This window comes from Jaculus jaculus, chromosome 16 (genome assembly GCF_020740685.1).
Source record: "Jaculus jaculus isolate mJacJac1 chromosome 16, mJacJac1.mat.Y.cur, whole genome shotgun sequence".
Lineage (NCBI taxonomy): Eukaryota > Metazoa > Chordata > Mammalia > Rodentia > Dipodidae > Jaculus > Jaculus jaculus.
In genome coordinates, this window is record NC_059117.1 from 19,383,584 (window position 1) to 19,405,413 (window position 21,830).

Genomic DNA, 21,830 nt, shown 5'->3' on the forward strand with positions numbered 1-21,830 from the left:
AACAGAGATCTAAATAGCTTTTTTAAAAAAATACTTTATGTATTTGTTTATTAGAGAAAGAGGCAGCTAGAGAGACAGAAAAAGAGAGAAAATGGGCACACCAGGTCCCCTAGCCGCTGCCAATGAACTCTAGATGCATATGCCACCTTGTGCATCTGGCTTACGTGGGTGGGGGAATTGAACCTGGGTCCTTTAGCTTTGTAGCCAAGTGCCTTAACTGCTAAGCCATCTCTCCAGCCCCCATATCGTTTCGATACGAACATGCGGGAAGCTCATTAAGCTTGTGAACCCTGAGCAATTCTAACTCTGGATCCCAGAGGAACCCCTTTTTCAACTGTCTGTTCCCATCAGAACTGTTGCTCTCCTTGGGGCTCAGATACTGGCAGGGATCCGGACTCTCCAAAAAGCTAGTAAACAGATTAAACGCTGTTTAACTAGGTACTGTGCTATGGACTGAGCTGTGTCCTCTTCAAATTATATGTGGAAGCCCCAAACCATTAGTACCACAGAATGGAACCATATTTGGAAATACAACCTTTAAAGAGATGGTCAAGTTAAAGAGACCATTCAGCCAGGCGTGGTAGCACATGCCTTTAATCCCGGCACTCGGGAGGCAGAGTTAGGAGGATTGCTGTGAGTTCAAGGCTACCCTGAGACTACTGAGTAAATTCCAGGTCAGCCTGGGATAGAGACTCTACCTCAAAAAACAACAACAAAAAACAAACAAATAAAAACAGATAAAAAAAAATTTAATTCGCCTGTTGCCCAAGAAAATCCACACCGGGAGTACATTATCTACCCACTGATTTACGTCCGGTTCTTTCCATCAGCACAGTAAGTCAGAAACACATGTACTGGTTTTGTATAAGAGCAAGATACTAACCTTAAATATTTGGACAGCACATTAATAGCATCCATGGTATCTTTGTTTTTCTTGTACAGAACAAAGTGGCAGTAACTTCCCCTAGATTTTGGCCAAGAATGTTTTCTTGGATCTTAAAAAAAAAAAATTAAATGTTATATATACCATCACAAAAGCTGACTTTTTTTCTTGTGAAACCTTATTGAGCTCATTTTTTTTTTAAACTATAGGACCTTTCAGTGCCAATTCAATCATGGCCTGACAGGAAATACAAGTTAAGTGGTTATGATAGGTGGATTATCCATACTCGACTTTCTATGATTGCACACTTAACTCTATCTACATTTCAAATCAAAAGTTGAAACTCAGGTGGTGTGAGGAACGAGCAGGGCGAGCAGCAATCCTGCCACATCGGGTAATGGAGGCAGCACCTGGGGCCCTGCAGGGTCACTGGATGAGCTTTGGACTTTGTCCAGCGACAGAGGGCTGATAGGATGGAAGCTATCTTGCTTCACCGCCAGTCAGGTGTTCATACCTACAGTAGCTGGGGGCTGACTTTATGAGGCGTTGCCTTAGTGACTCAGTTTATTGGTTAATTCTACCTGCAGTCTATAGATGTATAGATGTCTACCTGATAGAACAGGTGGCACTGGAAACCTGTGATTCCTGGGAAAAAAGAAACTGAAGAATTACGCCAAGTTGAATGCCAATTTCTGAGCCAGCGCCACCATCGTTCAACTCTTTGGAAACCGCCTAACTTGAAACAACCTAATTGTTAACTATTCTTTTAATTGGACATTTCAATTGAACTGTCATCTAGGAACATATATTTAAACACCTAAGATTCAGATTTAAGCTCCTCCAAGAGTGTTCTCAAAAATAAACTCTAACTGTATTTTATAGACACTGAAATATTCATGAGTGCTGTGGTTATTTGAAGAACATACTAGTTCACTGGATTTCTGTACTTTCATGAAAGAAAAACTGTAAAATAATATTCTGTAAAAATTTAAAAATGGTGCTTTTGCCATTGCCATTAAAATAATCTTTTCACACAGACTTAGGCATCCTTCATTGTCAGCATGTGAGATGCTCCAGCTACTGATGTGAACTGGAAATCTGGCTTTGTCAGGGCAAAAATACTGTTCTGCTTGGTACCATGGCAGTGATGTCAGCTGAGATGTAAGAACCATCAACCTCAACCTACGTAAAGAACCCAGAAACCACCTCGGAAATGCCACACTGTGTATGTCTAGTCAATCAGTCTTCTTGATAAATATGTGAGTCTTTTCTGCCATGTGCAGGAAAGATGCTGAGGAGCATCTCTTTAGCTCTTGGTGTGAATTACCCACAATTCCCTTAGCAAACTGTGCCCGGGACGCGCCGTTTTGGTTTTCCTTGCAGCTCGCTGTATCGGTTAGGCCAAGTTATCATTGGCATTTCATCGTGTGTGTATGAAACGCCAACTGCTCTTACCTGCTGCAGTTCTGACCTCTGTCCAAACGCACAGCGTAGAGAGCACAAGAGAGCAATGTTTAATTCATGGTACTGAAGGGCTTTCAAGGCGAGCATGCAAATGAGCGCATGGTTATGGTTATGTTGACTCCAGGTGGTTACGTGGTGGGTTCACAGCCATTCAGACACGAACAATGGGATGTTGGGGAGGGAACAGTGAAGACAGATAGAAACCTCCCTTCCAGGCACAGGCTCTCTCACGATGAACATGCCAGTTCATCCTCACAGATGCACACTGCTTGTGGCCGTGGGACAGAGCCCGAGTGCGACTGCGCCCTTACCTGCTGAGTTGTTTTCTTCAATGTGGGAAGACAAGTCCCAACTGCTAGGTGTGACTGTCTTTGGCAGTGGGAATGTAATTACTTGCTCGCTCGTGCTCTCTCTCTCTCTTTTTGGTTTTTCAAGGTAGGGTCTCACTCTGGCCCAGGCTGACCTGGAATTCACTCTGTAGTCTCAAGGTGGCCTTGAACTCATGGTGATCCTCCTACCTATGCCTCCCCAGTGCTGGGATTAAAGGTATGTGCCACCATGCCTGGCTGCTTCTCTATTTTATTGAAATGGATTTTTTTTTCTTATTTGTGTATTTGCAAGTGTGTATGTACGTGCCAGGGTTTCTTGCCACTAGAAATTAAGGTCATATGCACGTGCTTTGTGCCCTACTTTGCATGGGGGCTGGGGAATCAATGAAAGCTGGGCTGTCAGGTTTTGCAGGGGAGCAACTTTAACTGCTGAGCCATCTCTCCAGCCATGAAGTATAAAATCTTTCAAATTTGAAAACTGATAAATTACTACAGAAAAAAGTTCCCTACACTCTCTAACTTTCAGATTCAGAATTTAAGGGATGATTTATGGGACATCCATTGAATGTAAAATTCTGACCTGGTTTTTGTCATCATCTGAAGAAAATGTGTATGTAAAAGAAAGGATTTTTGTTTGTTTGCATTTGGTTTTGAGGTAGGGTCTCACTCCAGCCCAGGCTAACCTGGAACTTACTCTGTAGGCCAAGGCTAGTCTTGAACTCATGGTTATCCTCCTACCTCTGCCTCCCAAGTGTTAGGATTAAAGGCGTGTACCACCACGCCCGGTGTGTATGAGACACTTTTTATTGGATATAATAGTTTGTGATTAGTCTGAATTATTATTCTTTCTTTCTTTCTTTCTTCTCTGTCTCACTTTTTATTTTTTCAAGGTAAGGTCTCACTCTGGCCCAGGCTGACCTAGAATTAACTATGTAGCCTCAGCGTAGCCTGGAACTCATAGCAATCCTCTAACCTCTGCCTCCCGAGTGCTGGGATTAAAGGCGTGCGCCACCATGCCTGGCTTAGTCTGAAGTATTTAATGCTCCATAAAGAAAAAAAAAAGGGGGGGGAGGGGGAGTTATGGATTAAACAGAAACAACAGGATGTGAGTAATTTTGAAGATGGTTGATGGTGTACACAGAGGTGCCATACACTACTTCCTCTACTTGGGTACGTAACTGAAAATGCCCAGGATAAAAAATCTACACAAGCCAGGTATAGTACAGGTTTTCCCTTCACTTAGTACATTCACATGCAAGTATGACAGTTACAAGTAAATGAAGCTGTAAGACTGAAAGGCTAATTGCTACCATCCCTTAATAAAAACCATGACAACCAGCACGTTCTGGTTCACAAGCATGCGCCTTCTATTAGCAAACTCAAGCACTGACCATGCATCCATTACCTCCTCTGCAAAGAACAATGCAAGTATTCTTTCTCTAGGTGTACTCGGTATATAAGAGCAAAGCCTTTACCAATTAACCAGAAATATTTTGAATACAAGAATCAAAATTTTTGTTGTTGTTGTGGTAGGATCCCCACTCTAACCCAGTCTGACCCAAAACTCACTCTATAGTCCCAGGCTGGCGTTTAACTCACACTGATCCTCTTACCTCTCACTCCTGAGAACTGGGATAAAAGATGTGCACCGACATGCCCAGCTCAAAATCAAATTTTTTTGTTTTTGTTTTTCAAGGTAGGGTCTCACTCTAGCCCAGACAAACCTGGAATTCACTCTGTAGTCTCAGGCTGGCCTTGAACACAGTTATCTTCCTATCTCTGCTTCCCAAGTCCTGGGATGAAAGGCATGCGCCACCAGCCCAGCTTAAAATCAAGTTTTTATTTTATTTACTTATTTGCAAGAAGAGAGAAAGAGAGAGACAGACAACGGACGCTCCAGGGCCTCCAGTGCTGCAAGCAAATTCCAGGTGCCCGCACCACTTTGTGCATTGGCCTTATATGGGTACTGGGGAATTGACCTGGGTCATCAGGCTTTGCAAGCAAGTGCCTTAACTACTGAGCCATCTCTCCCAGCCCCTCAAAAGTTGCTTTTTTTTTTTTCAATTTTATTGATTTGTTTATTTGAGATATATATAGAGAGAGAACAGGCACTGCAGGACCTCTACATACTGTAAAAGAACTCCAGATGCATGTACCACCTTGTGCATCTGGCTTAAGTGGGTACCAGGGAATTGAACCTGGATCATCAGGCTTTGCCAGGCAAACTCTATAACTGCTAAGCCATCTCCCCAGCCCCAAAATCAATTTTTTAAAACTTTTCGAGGTAAGGTCTCACTGTAGCCCAGGCTGACCTGGAACTCAAGTCTGTGGCCTTGAACTCATGGCAATTCCCCTACCTCTGCCTCCTGAGTGCTGGGATTAAAGGCATGTGCCACGATGCCCATCTTAATTTTTTTTGTTTATTTATTTGAGAGCGACAGACAAAGAGAGAAAGGGGCAGAGAGAGAGAGAGAGAGGGAGGGGGGGAGAGAATGGGCGTGCTAGGGCCTCCAGCCATTGCAAACAAACTCCAGATATGTGCATCCCCTTGGGCATCTGGCTAACATGGGTCCTGGAGAATCGAGCCTCAAACCAGGATGCTAAGGCTTCACAGGCAAGTGCTTAACTGCTTAGCCTTCTCTCCAGCCCAGTTTTTTTTTTTTAATGTGAGAGAGAGAATGAATTGGTGTGCCAAGGCCTCTAGCTACAGTAATCGAACTCCAGACACATGTGCCACTTTGTGCACATGTGCAGCCAGCCTTGCATCACCCTGTGTGTCTGGCTTACATTGGATCTGAAGAGTTGAACATGAGTCCTTAGGCTTTGCAGGCAAGTGCCTTAACCTCTAAGCCATGTCTCCAGCCCTTTTTATTTTACTTACTTATTTATTTGCCAAAATCAATTTCTGACTGTATTAAAACTTCAGCCCCGTTCAGGTGTGGTGGTGCATGCCTTCAATTCCCATACCTGCGAGGCCAAGCTAGGAAGCACCACTGTACATTCAAAGCCAGCCTGAGACTACACAGTCAATTCCGCATCAGCCTGGGCTAGATTGAGACCCTACCTCAAAAAAACAACATGGAGAAGAATTGAGAAAGACAACCACCTCAATCCCTGGCCTCCACATACACCCATGTGCCCACAGGTACATGAATACACATGTATGTATCCACACACACAAAAAGGAAAAGAACACAGAATGAGCAATAATCCTTCTGTGGGGCTGGAGAGATGGCTTAGCGGTTAAGCGCTTGCCTGTGAAGCCTAAGGACCCCGGTTCGAGGCTCAGTTCCCCAGGTCCCACGTTAGCCAGATGCACAAGGGGGCGCACGCGTCTGGAGTTCGTTTGCAGAGGCTGGAAGCCCTGGCGCGCCCATTCTCTCTCTCTCCCTCTATCTGTCTTTCTCTCTGTGTCTGTCGCTCTCAAATAAATAAATAAAAAATTAAAAAAAAAAAAAATAATCCTTCTGTGTTCTTCTTGGATTGCAGTCAACCTACTCTGTTCCTCAGGGAACATACTGGATCCCCAAAGCTCTCTCGGGCACTACTGGGGTGTCTGTGACTCTTCACTCCTGTATTAGACCACGGAACACCCAATGCAGCTGGGCATGGCGGGGCGCACCTGTAATCCCAGCACTCAGGAGGCAGAGACAGGAAGTGGGAGGATTGCTGGAACTACACAGTGAGTCTCAGGTTAGCCTGAGCTACAGTGAGACCCGACTTCGAAAAAACAAACAAGCAAGCAAGCAACAAGCAAACAAACAAACGACTAAACGCTCCCGCCAGACAGACAGGATCCGGAATTGCTCTGCATCTGAAATGACGATTCACCCTCTCTGAAAAAATGCCAAGGTCTGTTACCCTCCTCTGAATAGCAGTAAGGCAGCCTTTGACTGTGACCAGGTGAGGCCAGGAGGGGCAAGGTCTGCCCTTCACACCTGCCTGGCAAGAGAACACAGCCTCTTGCACACTTACTTGCCAAAGCCTTTTTTCCAGCTGCGTGGTAGGCGACAACATATTTCTTGCCTTCTCTGTCCTCTGTTTTGGTCTCTAACCCCGGAAACAAAGCTTTAATAGCTTGATGGATGGCAGTTCTTTTCTCTTTGGTGTCCTCAATAACCTATTAAAAATAAAAACACTGTGACTCTTAAGACAGTCAGTGGGGAAATATAATACAGGGAGTTAGGGAGACAGACATCATCTTAACTACATAAGAATAACGACATCCCTGATACTGAAAACCTACAACGGGTAGTCACGAGCCCTAGGGGCGTAACATCTGCTGCTGCCTGGCTAATGTATATAGTATGCTCGTCAAACTGCCCAGTAAGCACTTCTCTTAATGTTTATACCTATATATTAATGCTACTCTCACTTCTTCATTAGAGAAACTTCTCTTTTCAGATGGCAGTGACCTTGGGATGACTCAGAAGGCATCATGGTGCTGGAAAGTGACAGAGGAGTGCTCAGCACTGAAATATCTCTATCACTCCTTCCAAGGCTCAGGGCCCATTGTGGAAGAGGTGGCAGAAAGAATGTAAGAGCCAAGGGAAGAGTAGGTAGGACTCCTTACAACGTGCTCCTCCAGACACAAAATGGCTTGATATCCATGACCTCACAGTGCCTGACACTACCTACACAAGACCATCATAACAGAAGGAAAAGATTATGACATCAAAATAAAAGAGGGACTGATTGAAAGGGGGAGGGGACAAGATGGAGAATGGAGTTTCAAAGGGGAAAGTGGGGGGAGGAAGGGAATTACTTTGGGATATTGTTTACAATCATGGAAGTTTTAATTATTAAAAAAAAACATAATAACCAAAGTGCTTAGGTACTGTTTCAGCAAATGCTTTCTAGCTTCCCGATCCAGCAAAGCCAAAGGGTTTGCTGATAGAGCGTAACCTTCGGCCAGACTTCATTTTATTCAGTCTTCAGTCTCCCATGAATCCCACCATCGCCATGCACATAAGGAAATGAGGCTCCGAGAGCTGTGGAAGCTGTCTAAGGCTGGAGGGCAGGGGAGCTGGCTCTGAAATAAGGCCGACGGACTCTTGGATCAACTACCTAGGATCCTTCGCAGTATCTCTCTCTGCTAGACCAACAGCTGGGGGACCAGAGAGAAATGCAGACAAACAAGGTCTTTGTTAAGTCAGAAACTTGACCTTTTACCAACCTAGCCCACAATGGTCTCCTGTTGAGTTTCATTCCACACTAAGTTTTTTTTTTTAATTTTTTTAAAATTTTTATTTATTTATTTATTTGAGAGCAACAGACACAGAGAGAAAGACAGATAGAGGGAGAGAGAGAGAATGGGCGCGCCAGGGCTTCCAGCCTCTGCAAACGAACTCCAGACGCATGCGCCCCCTTGTGCATCTGGCTAACGTGGGACCTGGGGATCCGAGCCTCGAACCGGGGTCCTTAGGCTTCACAGGCAAGCGCTTAACCGCTAAGCCATGTCTCCAGCTCAGTTTTTTTTTTTTTTTTAATGCTGGTATCTACATGCGCACGTTTGCGTGTGAATGCAGGTACGCGTGTGCAAGTGGACGGGCAGGCCTAGAACTACCTTGGATGGTGTGCCTTTCCTTGGGACTGTCATCCACTTTGTGTGTGTGTGTGTGTGTGTGTGTGTGTGTGTTTATACAGGTGTGTGCATGCCAGGTCACATCTGTGGACATCAGAGGACTGCCTCAGGATGTGTCGGTCGTTACTTTCCACCATGTTTGAGACAGGGTCAGTCTTGTTCATTGCCATTACGGACACCAGACTAGCTGGTCTGGGAGCTGTGGGATTCTCCTGACTCTCCACCTCCACTGCCACACGTGTACAGGAGATATACATGTGCTGTACCTGCATGTGGCTTTACATGGGTTTGGGGACTCAAACCCTGGTTGTCAGGCTTGCACAAGGATTTGTAACTACTGAGATGACCCCCACCCCATCTCACCCTGTTATCCACCCTTTAAAATTATTATTTATTTATTTGAGAGTGACAGAGAGAAAGAGTCAGAGAGAGAGAGAATGGGCGCGCCAGGGCCTCCAGCCACTGCAAACGAACTCCAGACGCGTGCGCCCCCTTGTGCATCTGGCTAACGTGGGTCCTGGGGAATCGAGCCTCAAACCAGGATCTTTAGGTTTCCCAGGCAAGCACTTAACCACTAAGCCATCTCTCCAGACCTCCACCCTTTCTTGAGTTGGGGATCTCTCATTGGCTTAGAGCTTGCCAATTACTCTAGACTGACTGGCCAGAAAGTCTCAGGTAATCCCGGTTTCTGCTTCACCACTGCTAGGACTTTTACAACTCATTTGTTTATTTGTGTGTGTGTGTGTGTGTGTGCACGCAGGTGCACATGTATGGACATGCGGGGGGTCTCTTGCTATTGGAAATGAATGCCAGATACACATGCCTGGGCTGGCAGGCTTTGTAACCAAGAACTACTAATCACTTTGAAGTGCTGAGCCATTTCCAAGCCTTCCAGTGCTGAGATTATGAGCACACATCACCACACCGGGCTTTTTTGTGAGTTCTAGGGATCAAACTCAGGTTCTTATGCTTGTATTCCACACATGAACAAAAAATAGGTATTGGGCTGAGGTGATGGCTTAGTGGTTAAGGAACTTGCCTGTAAAGTCTAAGGACCCAGGATCGATTCCCCAGAGCCCACAAGAGCCAGATGAACAAGGTGGTGCATAAATCTGGTTTGTCTGCAGCAGCTGGAGGCCTTGGCACACCCTTCCCCTCTCTCTTCCCCTCCCTTTCTCTCTTTCAAATAAATAAAAATAATTTTTTTTTAATTTTTAAATTTTTATTAACATTTTCCATGATTATAAAAAAAATATCCCATGGTAATTCCCTCCCTCCCCCAGCACTTGGGAGATGAGGGTAGGAGGATCACCATGAGTTCGAGGCCACCCTGAGACTACATAGTGAATTCCAGGCCAGCCTAGACTAGAATGAAACCCTACCTTGAAACACCAAAAAAAAAAAAAAAAAAAAAAAGTGCAGCTACTGACTAATGCCAGGTTGCATTAACTCCAGGTACTATGTACATGTTGTAGTGGTGTGAGGACTGAAGAATTAAGGAAATGGTCACAGTGACCCTTATTTGTAATCCCTGAACTTGGGAGATGAAGGCAGAAAGATCAGCAATTCAAGGTTATCACTAGCTGCAAAGAGAATTCAAGGCCAGCTGGGCTACATGAGACCTTGGCTCAAAAGAACCAATCAAGCTGGGCGTGGTGGCGCACACCTTTAATCCCAGCACTCGGGAGGCAGAGGTAGGAGGATCACTGTGAGTTCGAGGCCACCCTGAGACTACATAGTGAATTCCAGGTCAGCCTGGGCTACAGTGAGGCCCTACCTCGAAAAACAAAACAAAGAGTAGAACACGGGTCCTTAGGCTTCACAGGCAAGTGCCTTAACCACCAAGCCATCTCTCCAGCCCTCATGATTTCTTTTAATATGGATTACCTATATTCTATTGGCCCCATGAAAGCATCTATTAGTGTAATGCCCTTTAGACCAAATAGGACAAGGTTATCCTTTTGTTAAATACTGTTCATTTTTTCAATGTCCACTTGTTAACATCCACCCAAGAAGCAGCAACCCAGACCCTAAAAACCTTGCGTGTTTGCATTGCTTACCTCGATGGCAACACTGGTTTCTTTGTTCTTGAAAAGTTGCAGCTCTTCCAACTGCTGCTTTTCTTCAGCTGTCAAAATCGTAAATACGTCTTCTGAAGGATCCTTGAACATGAGAATGCACAATGAGTCATACCCTGGGTTCACACAAGATAAAGCTCTGGAGTTCTATAATCTCTAAGAAGGGCTATTTTTACACAAAAGACAACTTTTTTTTTTTTCCCCTAGAGAGATCTACCTCCTCATCCACTGGAACAGACAAGTCATCCAGATGGCTGATCCGACCGTCTTTTCCTATTTCATGAACGACGAAGTCAGAGTATCTAATGGAAAGAAAATACATGGTTTCAAGAAGGGACATTTTACTATTAATTTTAGAACAAACTTATCAACATCTCGGGATGGTGACACACACCTTTAATCCCAGCACTCGGAAGGCAGACGTAGGAGGATCACTGTGAGTTCAAGGTCAGCCTGGAACTACAGAATGAGATCCAGCTCAGCCTGGGCTAGAGTGAGACCCTTCCTCGAAAAAAACAACAAAAAAGCTTATCAACAGTAAGTCTTACTGTTATGCAAAACAACAGATTGAAAATAATCTTTTTCTTGCACGAGTGCCTGTGTGGTGTGTATATGCATGTTCACAAGACTATGCGCACATATGCACACGGAAACTAAAGGCCAACATTGGGTGTCTTCCTCATTCACTCTCTAAGTTTTTGAGACAGGGTCTCTTACTGAATGTGGAACTCACAGATTTGGCTACATTAGGCAGCCACCAAGTCTCAGGGATTCTTTTATCTCTGCCTCCCCAGAACTGGGATTATAGATGTGTACTGCCAAGCCTGAATCTGAACTCAAGGCCTCATGTTCCCATGACAAGCACTTTACTAAGCCATCTCCCCAGCTCTGAAAAAAAATAAAAATAAAAACTTGCTGGGCCAGGTATGGTGGGGACTGCTTTTAATCCCAGCACTCTGCAAGGCCGAAGTAATGTATTTATTAGAGACACAGAGAGAGAGAAATGGGCACACCAGGGCCTCTAGCCATTGCAAACAAACTCCAAATGCATGTGTCACTATGTACATTTGGCTTACACGGGACCTGGTGAATCGAACCTGGGTCCTTAGGCTTCACAGTCAAGTCAAGTCAAGTGCCTTAACCACTAAGCCATCTCTCCAGCCCCATTATATCCCTTTTGACCATAAGTATAAGCTGAAGCTAAATGGGAAGCTGGGCATGATGGCATATACCTATATTCCTAGTACTGGGAGACTAAAGATTAAGAGTTCAAGGCCAGCTTGGGGTGCACAGCAAATTTAAGCCAACGTGGGCTCTTTAGTGAAACCATGTCTCAAAAGAATGAATGGGGCTGGAGAGATGGCTTAGCCATTAAGCACTCGCCTGTGAAGTCTGAGGACCCCAGTTCGAGGCTCGATTCCCCAGGACCCACATTAGCCAGATGCACAAGGGAGAGCATGCATCTGGAGTTCGTTTGCAGTGGCTGGAGGCCCTGGCACGCCCTTCTCTCTCTCTTTCTCTCTGCCTTTCTCTATCTGTCACTCTCAAATAAATAAATAAATAAATAAAAATAAACTAAAAAAAAAGAATGAACAAAAGAAAGGAAGGCAAAGACAAGAAAAGGGAAAAGGGAAGGGAAAGGAATCAGAAGGCCCTAGGTTTGATGCCCAGCACAGAAGAGAAGGAAGGAAGCTAAATAGAATGGCATATGATTTCTTTCTAAAAGGGGGGACAAAAGGAAAAAAAAAAAAAAACAACTTAACACCATTAAGACATATACCAATCATACCTTTCTTTCAAGATTCCTGAAAATCCTTGATGAGAACTCACAAATTTGGTGATGCCCACATCAAGTTCAGTGAGTCCATGTTTCATCATATCTGCAAAACTCTCTGGCTCCTCCTCTTCTTTCTCCTCCTCCTCTGACAGGCCATCTTCCTCCTCCTCCTCCACCTCAGCGCTGGAATTCTTGTCACCTTTCCCAGCAACTCCAGCCTCTGGCAGCCCAGGCTCGTTCTCACTGCTGGGCACACAGTCATCTTCCACCCCATCTTGACCTTTGGTCAGACAGCACTCAGCGATTTTCGGTTTCTTTGTCTCCTCAGCTGGGGCCACACTGTCACTATCTTCCACAACAACGCATCCACGTTTCAGGGACATTCCTGTCGTTTCCATCTTTAAGTTTCCAAGAAAACATTTAAGAGAACCTTTTAGGAAGAAGAGTAGGTAGGAAGTAACGATCACCAAAAAGAATCTGGCTTCAACAACGATGAGCACAGTGAACTCTGTTCATAGAGTCCTACAAATCATCGATTACTGGGCTGGAGAGATGGCTTAGCAGCTAAGGTGCTTGCCTGTGAAACCTAAGGACTCAGGTTCGATTCCCTAGTACCCATATAAGCCAGATGCACAAGGGGGCGTATGCATCTGCAGTTTGTTTGCAGTGGCTGGAGACTCTGGCGTGCCCATTCTATCTGCCTCTTCCTCTCTCTTTCTCAAATCAATCAATAAATAAAATATTTACAAAACAAAACAAAAAATCATTTATTACAAACATTAAAAAAAAAAAAACAAGCAATTTGTGGTGGCACACACCTTTAACCCGCAGCACTAAGGCCAGCCTGAGACTAAAGAGTGAGTTCCAAGTCAGTCTGGGCTAGAGTAAGACCCTACCTTGAAAAACCAAAAAGAAATAATAATAATAAATAAAATATTTCTCCTGACATTGTACTCTTGGTAGGACAGAAAACTGGCACAACACTCCCATGTAGGCTCCTAACAGTGTGCATCAGAAATCATATAAACAGGAGCTAGGCAGCTGCCTTTAATCCCAGCACTTGGGAGGTAAAGGTAAGAGGAATTGCCATGAATTTGAGGCCAGCCTAAGACTACATACTGAATTCCAGGTCAGGCTGAGACCCTACCTTGAAAAACCAAAAAACAAGAAACAAAAAAGGCTGGAGAGATGGCTTAGCACTTAAGGCACTTGCCTGAAAAGCCAAAGAACCAGGTTTGATTCCCCAGGACCCACATAAGCCAGATGTATGAGTGTATGCATCTGGAGTTGGGTTTGCAATGGCTGCATGCCCCCGTTCTCTCCCTCCTCCCCATGCCTCTAAAAGAAATAAATGGAAAAAAATCATACAAACAAACAGAAAATCAGGCTGGAGGGATGGCTGGACAGTTAATGTGCTTGCCTGCAAAGCCTAATGACCTGGGTTCAATCCTCCAGTACCTATATAAGGCTGGGTGCATAAAGTGATACATGCATCTGGAATTTGCTTGCAGTAGCTAAAGGCCCTGGCATGCCCACTCTCTTTCTCTGATTGCAAATAAATAAATATAAATTTTTTTTTCTAGTTTATTTTTATTTTTTATTGGAGACAGAAAGAGGGAGGAGAGAGTGAAAATGGGTGTGCCAAGGCCTCTAGACACTGCAAATGAAGTCCAAACACATGCGCCACCAGGTGCATCTCAGCATAGTGGAGCACACCATTAATCCCAGCACTTGGAGGTCAAGGTAGGAGGACCATTGTGAGTTTGAGACCAGCCTCAGACTACATGGTACATTTCAGGTCAGCCTGGGCTAGAACAAGACCCTACCTTAAAAAAAGGGGGGGGGGGGTGGAGAAATGGCTTAGCAGTGAAGGAGCTTGCCTGCAAAGCCCAAGGATCCATATTTGACTCCCAAGATCCCACATAGCCAGACGCACAAGGTGACTCATGTACAATGTCATGCATGTGCACAAGTTCTACTGCAGTGGCTGGAGGCCCTGGTGTATCAATTCTCTTTCTCTCACTAAAAAAGAAAAAAAATTGGGGCTGGAAAGATGGCTTTGCAGTTAAGGTGTTTGCCTGCAAAGCCAAAAGACCCCAGTTCAATTCTCCAAGACCTACATAAGCCAGACACACAAGGGGGCGTATGCCACTGGAGTTTGTTTGCAGTGGCTTGAGGCACTGGTGTGCCCATTCTCTCTGTCTCAAATACATAAAATATATTTTTTAAAAAATAGAAAAAAATATTTTAAAAAATTGGCGGGGCGTGGTGGCACATGCCTTTAATCCCAGCACTTGGGAGGCACAGGTGGGAGAACTACCATGAGTTCAAGGCCACCCTGGGTCTACATAGTGAATTCCAGATCAGCCTTACATAGAGTGAGAGCCTGTCTCAAAAAACCAAAAAATTAAAATAAAAAATAAAAGTAGTAAAATAAGGGCTGGAGGGATGACTTAGCGGTTAGGGCGTTTGCCTGCAAAGCCAAAGGACCCAGGTTCAACTCCCCAGGACCGCTTAGCCAGATGCACAAGGTTGTGCATGCATTTGGAGTTCATTTGCAGTGGCTAGAGGCCCTGGTGTGCCCATTCTCTCTCTCTCTTCCCCCCCCTCAAATAAGTAAATAAAAATAATAGAGCCAGGCTAAGTGGCACACACCTTTAATCCCAGCACTCAGGAAGCAAAGGAAGGAGGATCACCATGAATTTGAGGCCACCTGAGACTACACAGTGAATTCCAGATCAGCCTGGGCTAGAACAAGACCCTACCTTGAAAAGCCAAAAAAAAAAATAAATAAATAAAAAATACTACTACTACTAATAAAATAAATAAATAAGCTGGGCATGATGGCACACTCCTTTAATCCCAGCATTTGGGAGGCAGAGGGAGGTGGCCACCCTAAGACTACATGGTGAGCTCCAGGTCAACCTGGACTAGAGTGAGACCCTCCCTTGAAAAAGTAAACAAAACACAAAGAGCAAAACAAACAAACAAACAAACAAACAAACCCACGAACCAATAACGTCCTGTACTTTCAAATTTTTGAAAAGTGGCCCAGTGCTGGAAAAATGGCTTAGCAGTGAGGGAGCTTGCCTGCAAAATCTAAGGGTCCCAGGTTTGATTACCCAGGACCAAAGTATGTTAGGTGCATAAAGTGGTGCATGCTGGTGGAGTTTACTTGCAAGTGACTGGAGGCCCTGGCACACCCATATAGTCTCTTTCTCTCCCTCCCTCCCTCTCTCTCTCTCTCTCTCTCTCTCTCTCTCTCTCTCTTTCACACCCATATAGTCTCTCTCTCTCTCTCCACACACACACTTTCAAATAAAAATTTTTAAATGCAAAAAAAAAAAAAAAACACATTAAAAATGCACCCTGGCCCCTCAGCGCAGGACTGGTGCTAATGGCCATGGGAGGAGGGCGCTGTCACTGAGCAAAGGGGTTGGAGACACAACACCCGCAACCCCCAAAGCCAGCAAGCGGCTCGCACCTTGTCGGCGAGCTGAGACCCATCAAGCGATGCCCAAGGCCTACCTGGCACGTAGTAGGCTGGCAGCCAGCACCGGAGCCCCGAGCACGTGGGCTGGGACCAGTGGCAGGGTGATGGGGGGACGTAGGGGAGCAGGGCTAGGGGCTGGGGGGGGGGGCGGGCGAAAGGCCGCGGAGTTCCGGGGCGGGAAGGGGAGGCCGGTGCCCCGCCGGGGAGGAAGAAAGCGAGGCGCTGCAGCGGGCACCACGGGGGCGGCCTCTCGGGGCCGGTGCGGCCTGGGGCCGGGCGCGGGAGGACCGCAGGCCTGCGCGCACTTACCCGGAGCCCGGGGCCGCGGGCACGGCGCGGGCCGGGCGGCGGCGGCGGCGAGGAGGCGGGCGCGGGGCTCGGGGCGCTGGACGGCGGCGGCGGCGGCCCAGGTCTCTAGGAGAAGCTGGCGGCGGCGAACGCGGGCCAGCATAGACTTCACGGCCGCGCGGACCGACCGACAGACGGACGCAAGCGCTCGCCGCCTCCGGGCTGGTCCACGTGGGGCGCTGGTCCCCGCCCCGCCCCGCCCCGCCCCGCCCCGAGGCTCCGCCCCCGGGAGCTCAACCAATGGAGAGCCCTTTCCGTCTATCAAGCGGGCCAGCCAGAGGTGCCAACGCCAGCGAGAACTGTGGGCTTCCCCTCTGCCCTCCCCGAAGCTCAGGGGTACCCCTTTTATCTGCACTGAAACCAGCGCGGTGTCTTTAACCCCAGCACTCGGGAGGCAGAGGAGGGGGATCGCCGTGAGTTCGAGGCCACCCTGAAACTACAGAGTGAATTCCAGGTCAGCCTGGGCTAGAGTGCAGACCCTACCTTGAAAAAAAAAAAAAATTAAAAAATAAATAAATAATTAAAAAAAAAAAAAAACAGGCTGGAGAGATGGCTTAATGACCAAGCGCTTGCCTGTGAATCCTCAGGACCCCGGTTCGAAGCTCGATTCCCCAGAACCCACGTTAGCCAGATGCACAAGGGGGCGCACGCGTCTGGAGTTCATTTGCAGAGGCTGGAAGCCCTGGCGCGCCCATTCTCTCTCTCTCTATCTGCCTTTCTCTCTCTGTCTGTCGCTCTCAAATAAAAATAAACAACAACAGCAAAAAAGCCAAAAAGCAAACAAATAAACAGGGCTGCAGAGATGACTTAGTGGTTAAGGTGCTTGCCTGTGAAGCCTAAGGACCCATGTTCGACTCTCCAGACCCCACATAAGCCAGAAGCATAAAGGTGAGGCAAGTGCAAGGTCTCACATGCCCATTAGGTAGCGAAAGTGTCTGGAGTTTGATTTTAGTGGCTGAGGCCCTGGCAGGCCAATTCTGTCTGTCTCTAAAACAAGAAAACATCTTGGCATCCATACTAGATGTAAGTTGGGATAATGTTTGAATAACCTTTATTTTGTTTTGATTTTTCTAGGTAGGGGAATCTCACTGTAGCCCAGGCTGATCTTGAATTCTCTATGTAGTTTCAGGGTGGCCTCAAACTCATGGCGATCCTCCTACCTCTGCCTCCCAAGGGCTAGAAATAAAGGCATCCGCCACCAAGCCAGTCCACAACTGTTATTCTTTTAAGATTACTTTTATTTATTTATTTACTTATTTGAGACAGACAAAGGCAGAGAGGCAGAAAGAGAGAGAGAGAATGGGTCCACCAGAGCCTCCAGCCACTGCAAACAGACTCCAGACACATGCTCCACCTTGTGCACCTGGCTTACATGCAACCTGGGGGATTCAAACCTGAGTCTTTTGGCTTTGCAGGCAAATGCCTTAACTGCTAAGCCACTGTCTGGAAAAACAAAAATTAATTTCTCTTCCTATGCTCTTCAAGTAGAAAAATTTGTAGAGCGGGGTGTGGTGGCGCATGCCTTTAATCCCAGCGTGAGGGAGGCAGAGACAGGAGGATCACTGAGTTCAAGGCCTGAAATTGCAGAATAAGTTCCAGGTCAGCCAGGGCTAGAATGAGAGCCTACTGTTATAGTTGATGTCAGAGAATTACAGACAAGTGTGTTTCTTAAGCCAAATGAGAACCCTTTCTATTAAGCTGGTGACCAAGAGCGGGTAAGGGCAGAAAATAACTTCTTGGCCCTGAAGCTCAGGGTTACAGTGATTTTTTTTTTTTACATAATTTATTTGAGAGAGAGAGAGAAAGAATGGACACACCAGGGCCTTGAGCCCCTGAAAATGAACTCCAGATGCATGCATCTTGTGCATCTGGCTTATGTGGGGAATTGAACCTTGGTCCTTAGGCTTTGCAGGCAAGCGTTTTAACCACTGAATCATCTCAGCCACCACGCCTGGTTAAATCTGCCCTCTTGTATGGATAAATCTGTTAATGGATAAATGGGTTATCTGGAGAAAATGAGAAAATGGTTCTGTTATCAAAACCAGCTTTGCTCTGCCTCTTGGATGGAGTCCCTTGCCCACCATGTTTTGCTTCTGCAGTGTTCCCATCAGAAGGCCTTCACCAGATACTCACCCCCCCCTTTTTTTTTCTGAGGTAGGGTGTCACTCTAGCTCAGGCTAACATGGAGTTCATCATGTTGTCTCAGGTGGCCTCAAACTCACAGCGATCCTACTACCTCTGCCTTCTGAGTGCCGGGATTAAAGGCATGTGTCACCACACCCAGCTTCAGATATTCCTTGATTAGAGGCATTCCAGCTACCAGAACCATAAACCAAATGAACTTAAATTTTTAAAAATTTATTTATTTGAGGGGGGGAGGGAGGGAGAGAATGGGTGTGCCAGGGCCTCTAGCCGCTGCAAACAAACTCCAGATGCATGCACCACTTTGCACATCTGGCTTACTGGGTCCCGGGGAATCAAACCTGGGTCCTTAGGCTTTGTAGGCAAGTACCTTAACCACTAAGCCATGTCTCCAGTACTAAGTGTTCTTTAAAATAATTTTTTATTTTTATTTATTGATTGAGAGAAAGAGAGAGAGAAAATGGGCTTGCCAGGGCCTCTAGCCGCTGCAAACGAACTCCAGACACATGTGCCACCCCGTGCATCTGGTTTACCTGGGTCATGGGCAATCAAACCTTTGGTTTTGCAGGCAAGCGCTTTAACAGCTAGAGCCATCTCTCTAGGCCCGAGTTGTGTTTCTAAGAGCTCCATTGCAGGGCCGGGCGTGGTGGCGCACTTGGGAGGCAGAGACAGGAGGATCGCCGTAAGTTCAAGGCCACCCTGAGACTACATAGTGAATTCCAGGTCCAGCTTGACAGACTGAAGGTTCTTGCCCCTGACGTCCGGCCTCCGGCCAGCAGGGGGCGCCACAGGGCCGGGCCCCGGCGGCGAGTGCGGACGTCTCTGAGCCGAGAGGACGGAACCAGCGAGACGGCGAGAGGAAGTCGAGGTGGCGCTCGGCCCCGCGGCTCCCGGCGCGGAGCTGCCGCGTGTGTCCGTAGGCCAGGCTGGCTGTGCATGGAGCGCAGCACGCGCGCGGAGGCAGGATGCTCCCGGCGGGCGACGGTGCCGAGGCGCCCGCAGCCCCGGTGAGGTGTCCCTGGAAGCCCGGGGCGGGACACTGAGTGAGGTGGCACTGACCCCCCCCCCCAGCCCCCCCCGGGAGTAGATGGTCCCCGCTGCCCCAGAGAGAGGCAGAGGCCTCCCTGGAGAGGGTGAGGGAAGAGTTACAGCAAAGTGACAGATCTTTTGAGGGAGGTGACTTTAGTGGCCAGGCAGGGCAGCCTGGAGCCTGGGGGACCTGGCAGTGGCGGCACCAAGGAGGCGGCCCTCTTTGGAACCTGCATCGGACAGCCTGAGCACCCCAGGAATGGCCCCCTGGAAAGGCTTTTGGGAAATCTGCTACCTTTCAGTGGGCGCCCCTTGGGAGCCCTGTGTGAATTCTTAGGACTTCCATCTTACTGTGTCACACCCGCTTGCCTTCTAGCGCTGCTCAGAGAGTGGAGACGACAGGAAGGCCATGGAGAAAAGTAAGGAGACTCCACACACCTCAGCTCATTCTGTCCAGCCAGTGCTCACCAGTTCACCCTGTCAGGGTCTGCAACAGAGAAGGCTTCGTAGCCTGTTAGTTTTTGTTTGTTTGTTTCCGAGGTAGAGTCTCACTCTAACCCAGGCTGAGCTGGAACTCGCTCTGTAAGTCCTCGGTTGGCCTCGAACACACCGTGACCCTTTTACCTGTCTCCCGAGTGCTGGGATTATAGGCTGGCACCACAACGCCCTGCTAACCTGTTACTTTTAATATATATATTATATATATATGTAATATATATATATATATATGTATGTTTATTTGCAAGCAGAGAGAGAATGGGCACACCAGGGCCTCGAGGCGTGTGCCCCTTTGCACATCTAGCTTTATGTGGTACTGGGGAATTGAATCCTGGTTGTTAGGCTTTGCAGGCAAGTGCCTTAATTGCTGAGCCATTTCTCCAGCCCCCTCTGTTACCTTTTTGTTTGTTTGTTTGTTTTTGCTTTTCAAGGTAGGGTCTCACTCTAGCCCAGGCTGACTTGGAATTCACTGGGTAGTCTCAGACTACTCTCGAGTTTTTGTGATCCTCCTATCTCTGCCTTCCAAGTGCTGGGATTAAAGGCATGTGCCACCACACCATACTTGAACTTTTTTTAAATTCCAAGGTAGGGTCTCACTCTAGCTCAGACTGACCTGGAATTCACTGCGTAGTCTCAGGGTGGCCTTGAACTCATGGCGATCCTACCTCTGCCTCCCCAGTGCCTGTGTGCCACCACGCCTGCCTTAATACTGTACTTTTGCCTGTAGTGAATTTGCAATTAAAAAATGCCCCAGGAAGTACTGAGTAACATCTCGATCACACCTTCCAAGGCTCAGGGTCTAATGCGGAAGAGGTGGCGGAAAGTATGTAAGAGCCAAAGGAAGGGTAGGACTCCTTACAACGTGCTCCTCCAGACACAAAATGGCCTGCATATCCATGACCTCACAGTGCCTGACACTACCTACACAAACCATCATAAGAGGAGGAAAAGACCATGGCATCAAAATAAAAGAGAGACTGATTGAGATGGGGAAGGGATATGATGGAAAATGGAATTTCAAAGGGGAAAGTGGGGGGGGGATTTACCATGGGATACTTTTTATAATCATGGAAAATGTTAATTAAAATTAACCCCCGCCCAAAAAAAGGACATAGTCCCATATATCCCTTAAAAAAATGCTCCAGGAGCTGGAGAGATGGTTTAACAGTTAAGGCATTTGCCTGCAAAGCTAAAGGACCCAGGTTCAATTCCCCAGTACCCATGTAAGCCAGGTGCACAAAGGGCACATGTGTCTGGATTTCGTTTGCAGTGGCTACAGGCCCTGGCATGCCCATTCTCTCTCTGTCTCTATCTCTCACTCTGCTTGCTAATAAGTAAATAAAAAAAAAATGCCCCAGGGATTGTTGGGGAGATAGTCTAGCTGGTAAAGTTGTTGCCTTGCAAGGACCTGAGCTTGATCCCCAGTATCCTTATATAAAACTGCTGTCAATGGTGCCTTGGTTTGTAATCCCAGTGACTGGAAAATAGAAACAGGAAGACTGCTGGGGTTCACTGGCAAGCTAGTCTAGTCTAGTTGATGAATTCCAGACCAATAAAAGACCCTTTCTCAAAGGAAATGGTTGGCATTTCTGAGGGTGATACCAGATGCTTTCCTCTAGCCTCCATGAACACATGCCTTCAGCACAGACATGCATTAAAGCAATAGTCCCGGGGCTGGAGAGATGACTCAGTGGTTAAGGGGTTTATTTGCAAAGCCTGATGGCCTGGGTTTGATTCCCCAGGACCTACATAAGCCCGATGCACAAAGTGGCACATGCATCTGGAGTTTGTTCACAGTGGCTGGAGGCCCTGGTGCACCCATTCCATCTGTCTGTCTCTTTTCTATCTCTGCTTGCAAATAATAATAATAATAATAATAATTGCCCCAGCAGGCCTGAAGAGATGGCTCATCAGGTAAAATGTTTGCTGTGCAAGCATGAGTTTGGATTTCCAGTATCTGTAAAAGCTGAGTCTGGGGGTATGTACCTGTAATTCCAGTGCTGTTGAGGTACAGATAAAGAGATTCCCTGGGACCTACTGGCTAGCTATTTGAGCCAAATTAGTGAGTTCTAAGTTCAGTATGAGGGCCTGTCTAAAATACTAAGGCAGAAGCTGGATGTGGTGGCACACGCCTTTAATCCCAGCACTCTGGAGGCAGAAGTAGGAGGATTGCCTAGAGTTCAAGGCCATCCTGAGAATGCAGAA

General features: G+C 46.8%; 2 protein-coding genes across 3 annotated transcripts in view; one reads left to right on the forward strand and one right to left on the reverse strand.

The window, feature by feature from the left end:
* Positions 1 to 15,951, reverse strand: part of Pus7 (pseudouridine synthase 7) — a 48,622-nt gene extending 32,671 nt beyond the window's left edge. Inside the window, exons 1-7 of one of the 2 annotated variants that reach the window (XM_045136135.1) lie at positions 15,918 to 15,951; positions 12,128 to 12,513; positions 10,556 to 10,640; positions 10,321 to 10,422; positions 6,652 to 6,796; positions 2,339 to 2,356; positions 884 to 995 (exon numbers count right to left, since the gene is read on the reverse strand). In XM_045136135.1, the coding sequence (XP_044992070.1) occupies positions 884 to 995; positions 2,339 to 2,356; positions 6,652 to 6,796; positions 10,321 to 10,422; positions 10,556 to 10,640; positions 12,128 to 12,513 (848 nt within the window). In that variant the 5' untranslated portion in view covers positions 15,918 to 15,951. Of the gene's footprint in view, positions 1 to 883; positions 996 to 2,338; positions 2,357 to 6,651; positions 6,797 to 10,320; positions 10,423 to 10,555; positions 10,641 to 12,127; positions 12,544 to 15,917 lie in introns of those variants that run through there. The other variant, XM_045136136.1, reaches the window with a different exon arrangement.
* Positions 15,952 to 18,971: 3,020 nt separating this feature from the next.
* Rint1 (RAD50 interactor 1) overlaps positions 18,972 to 21,830 on the forward strand; it is a 39,648-nt gene continuing 36,789 nt past the window's right edge. Inside the window, exons 1-2 of the mRNA XM_004652883.3 lie at positions 18,972 to 19,105; positions 19,504 to 19,546. Coding sequence (XP_004652940.2) covers positions 19,064 to 19,105; positions 19,504 to 19,546 — 85 coding nt within the window. The 5' untranslated portion in view covers positions 18,972 to 19,063. The remainder of the gene's footprint in view (positions 19,106 to 19,503; positions 19,547 to 21,830) is intronic.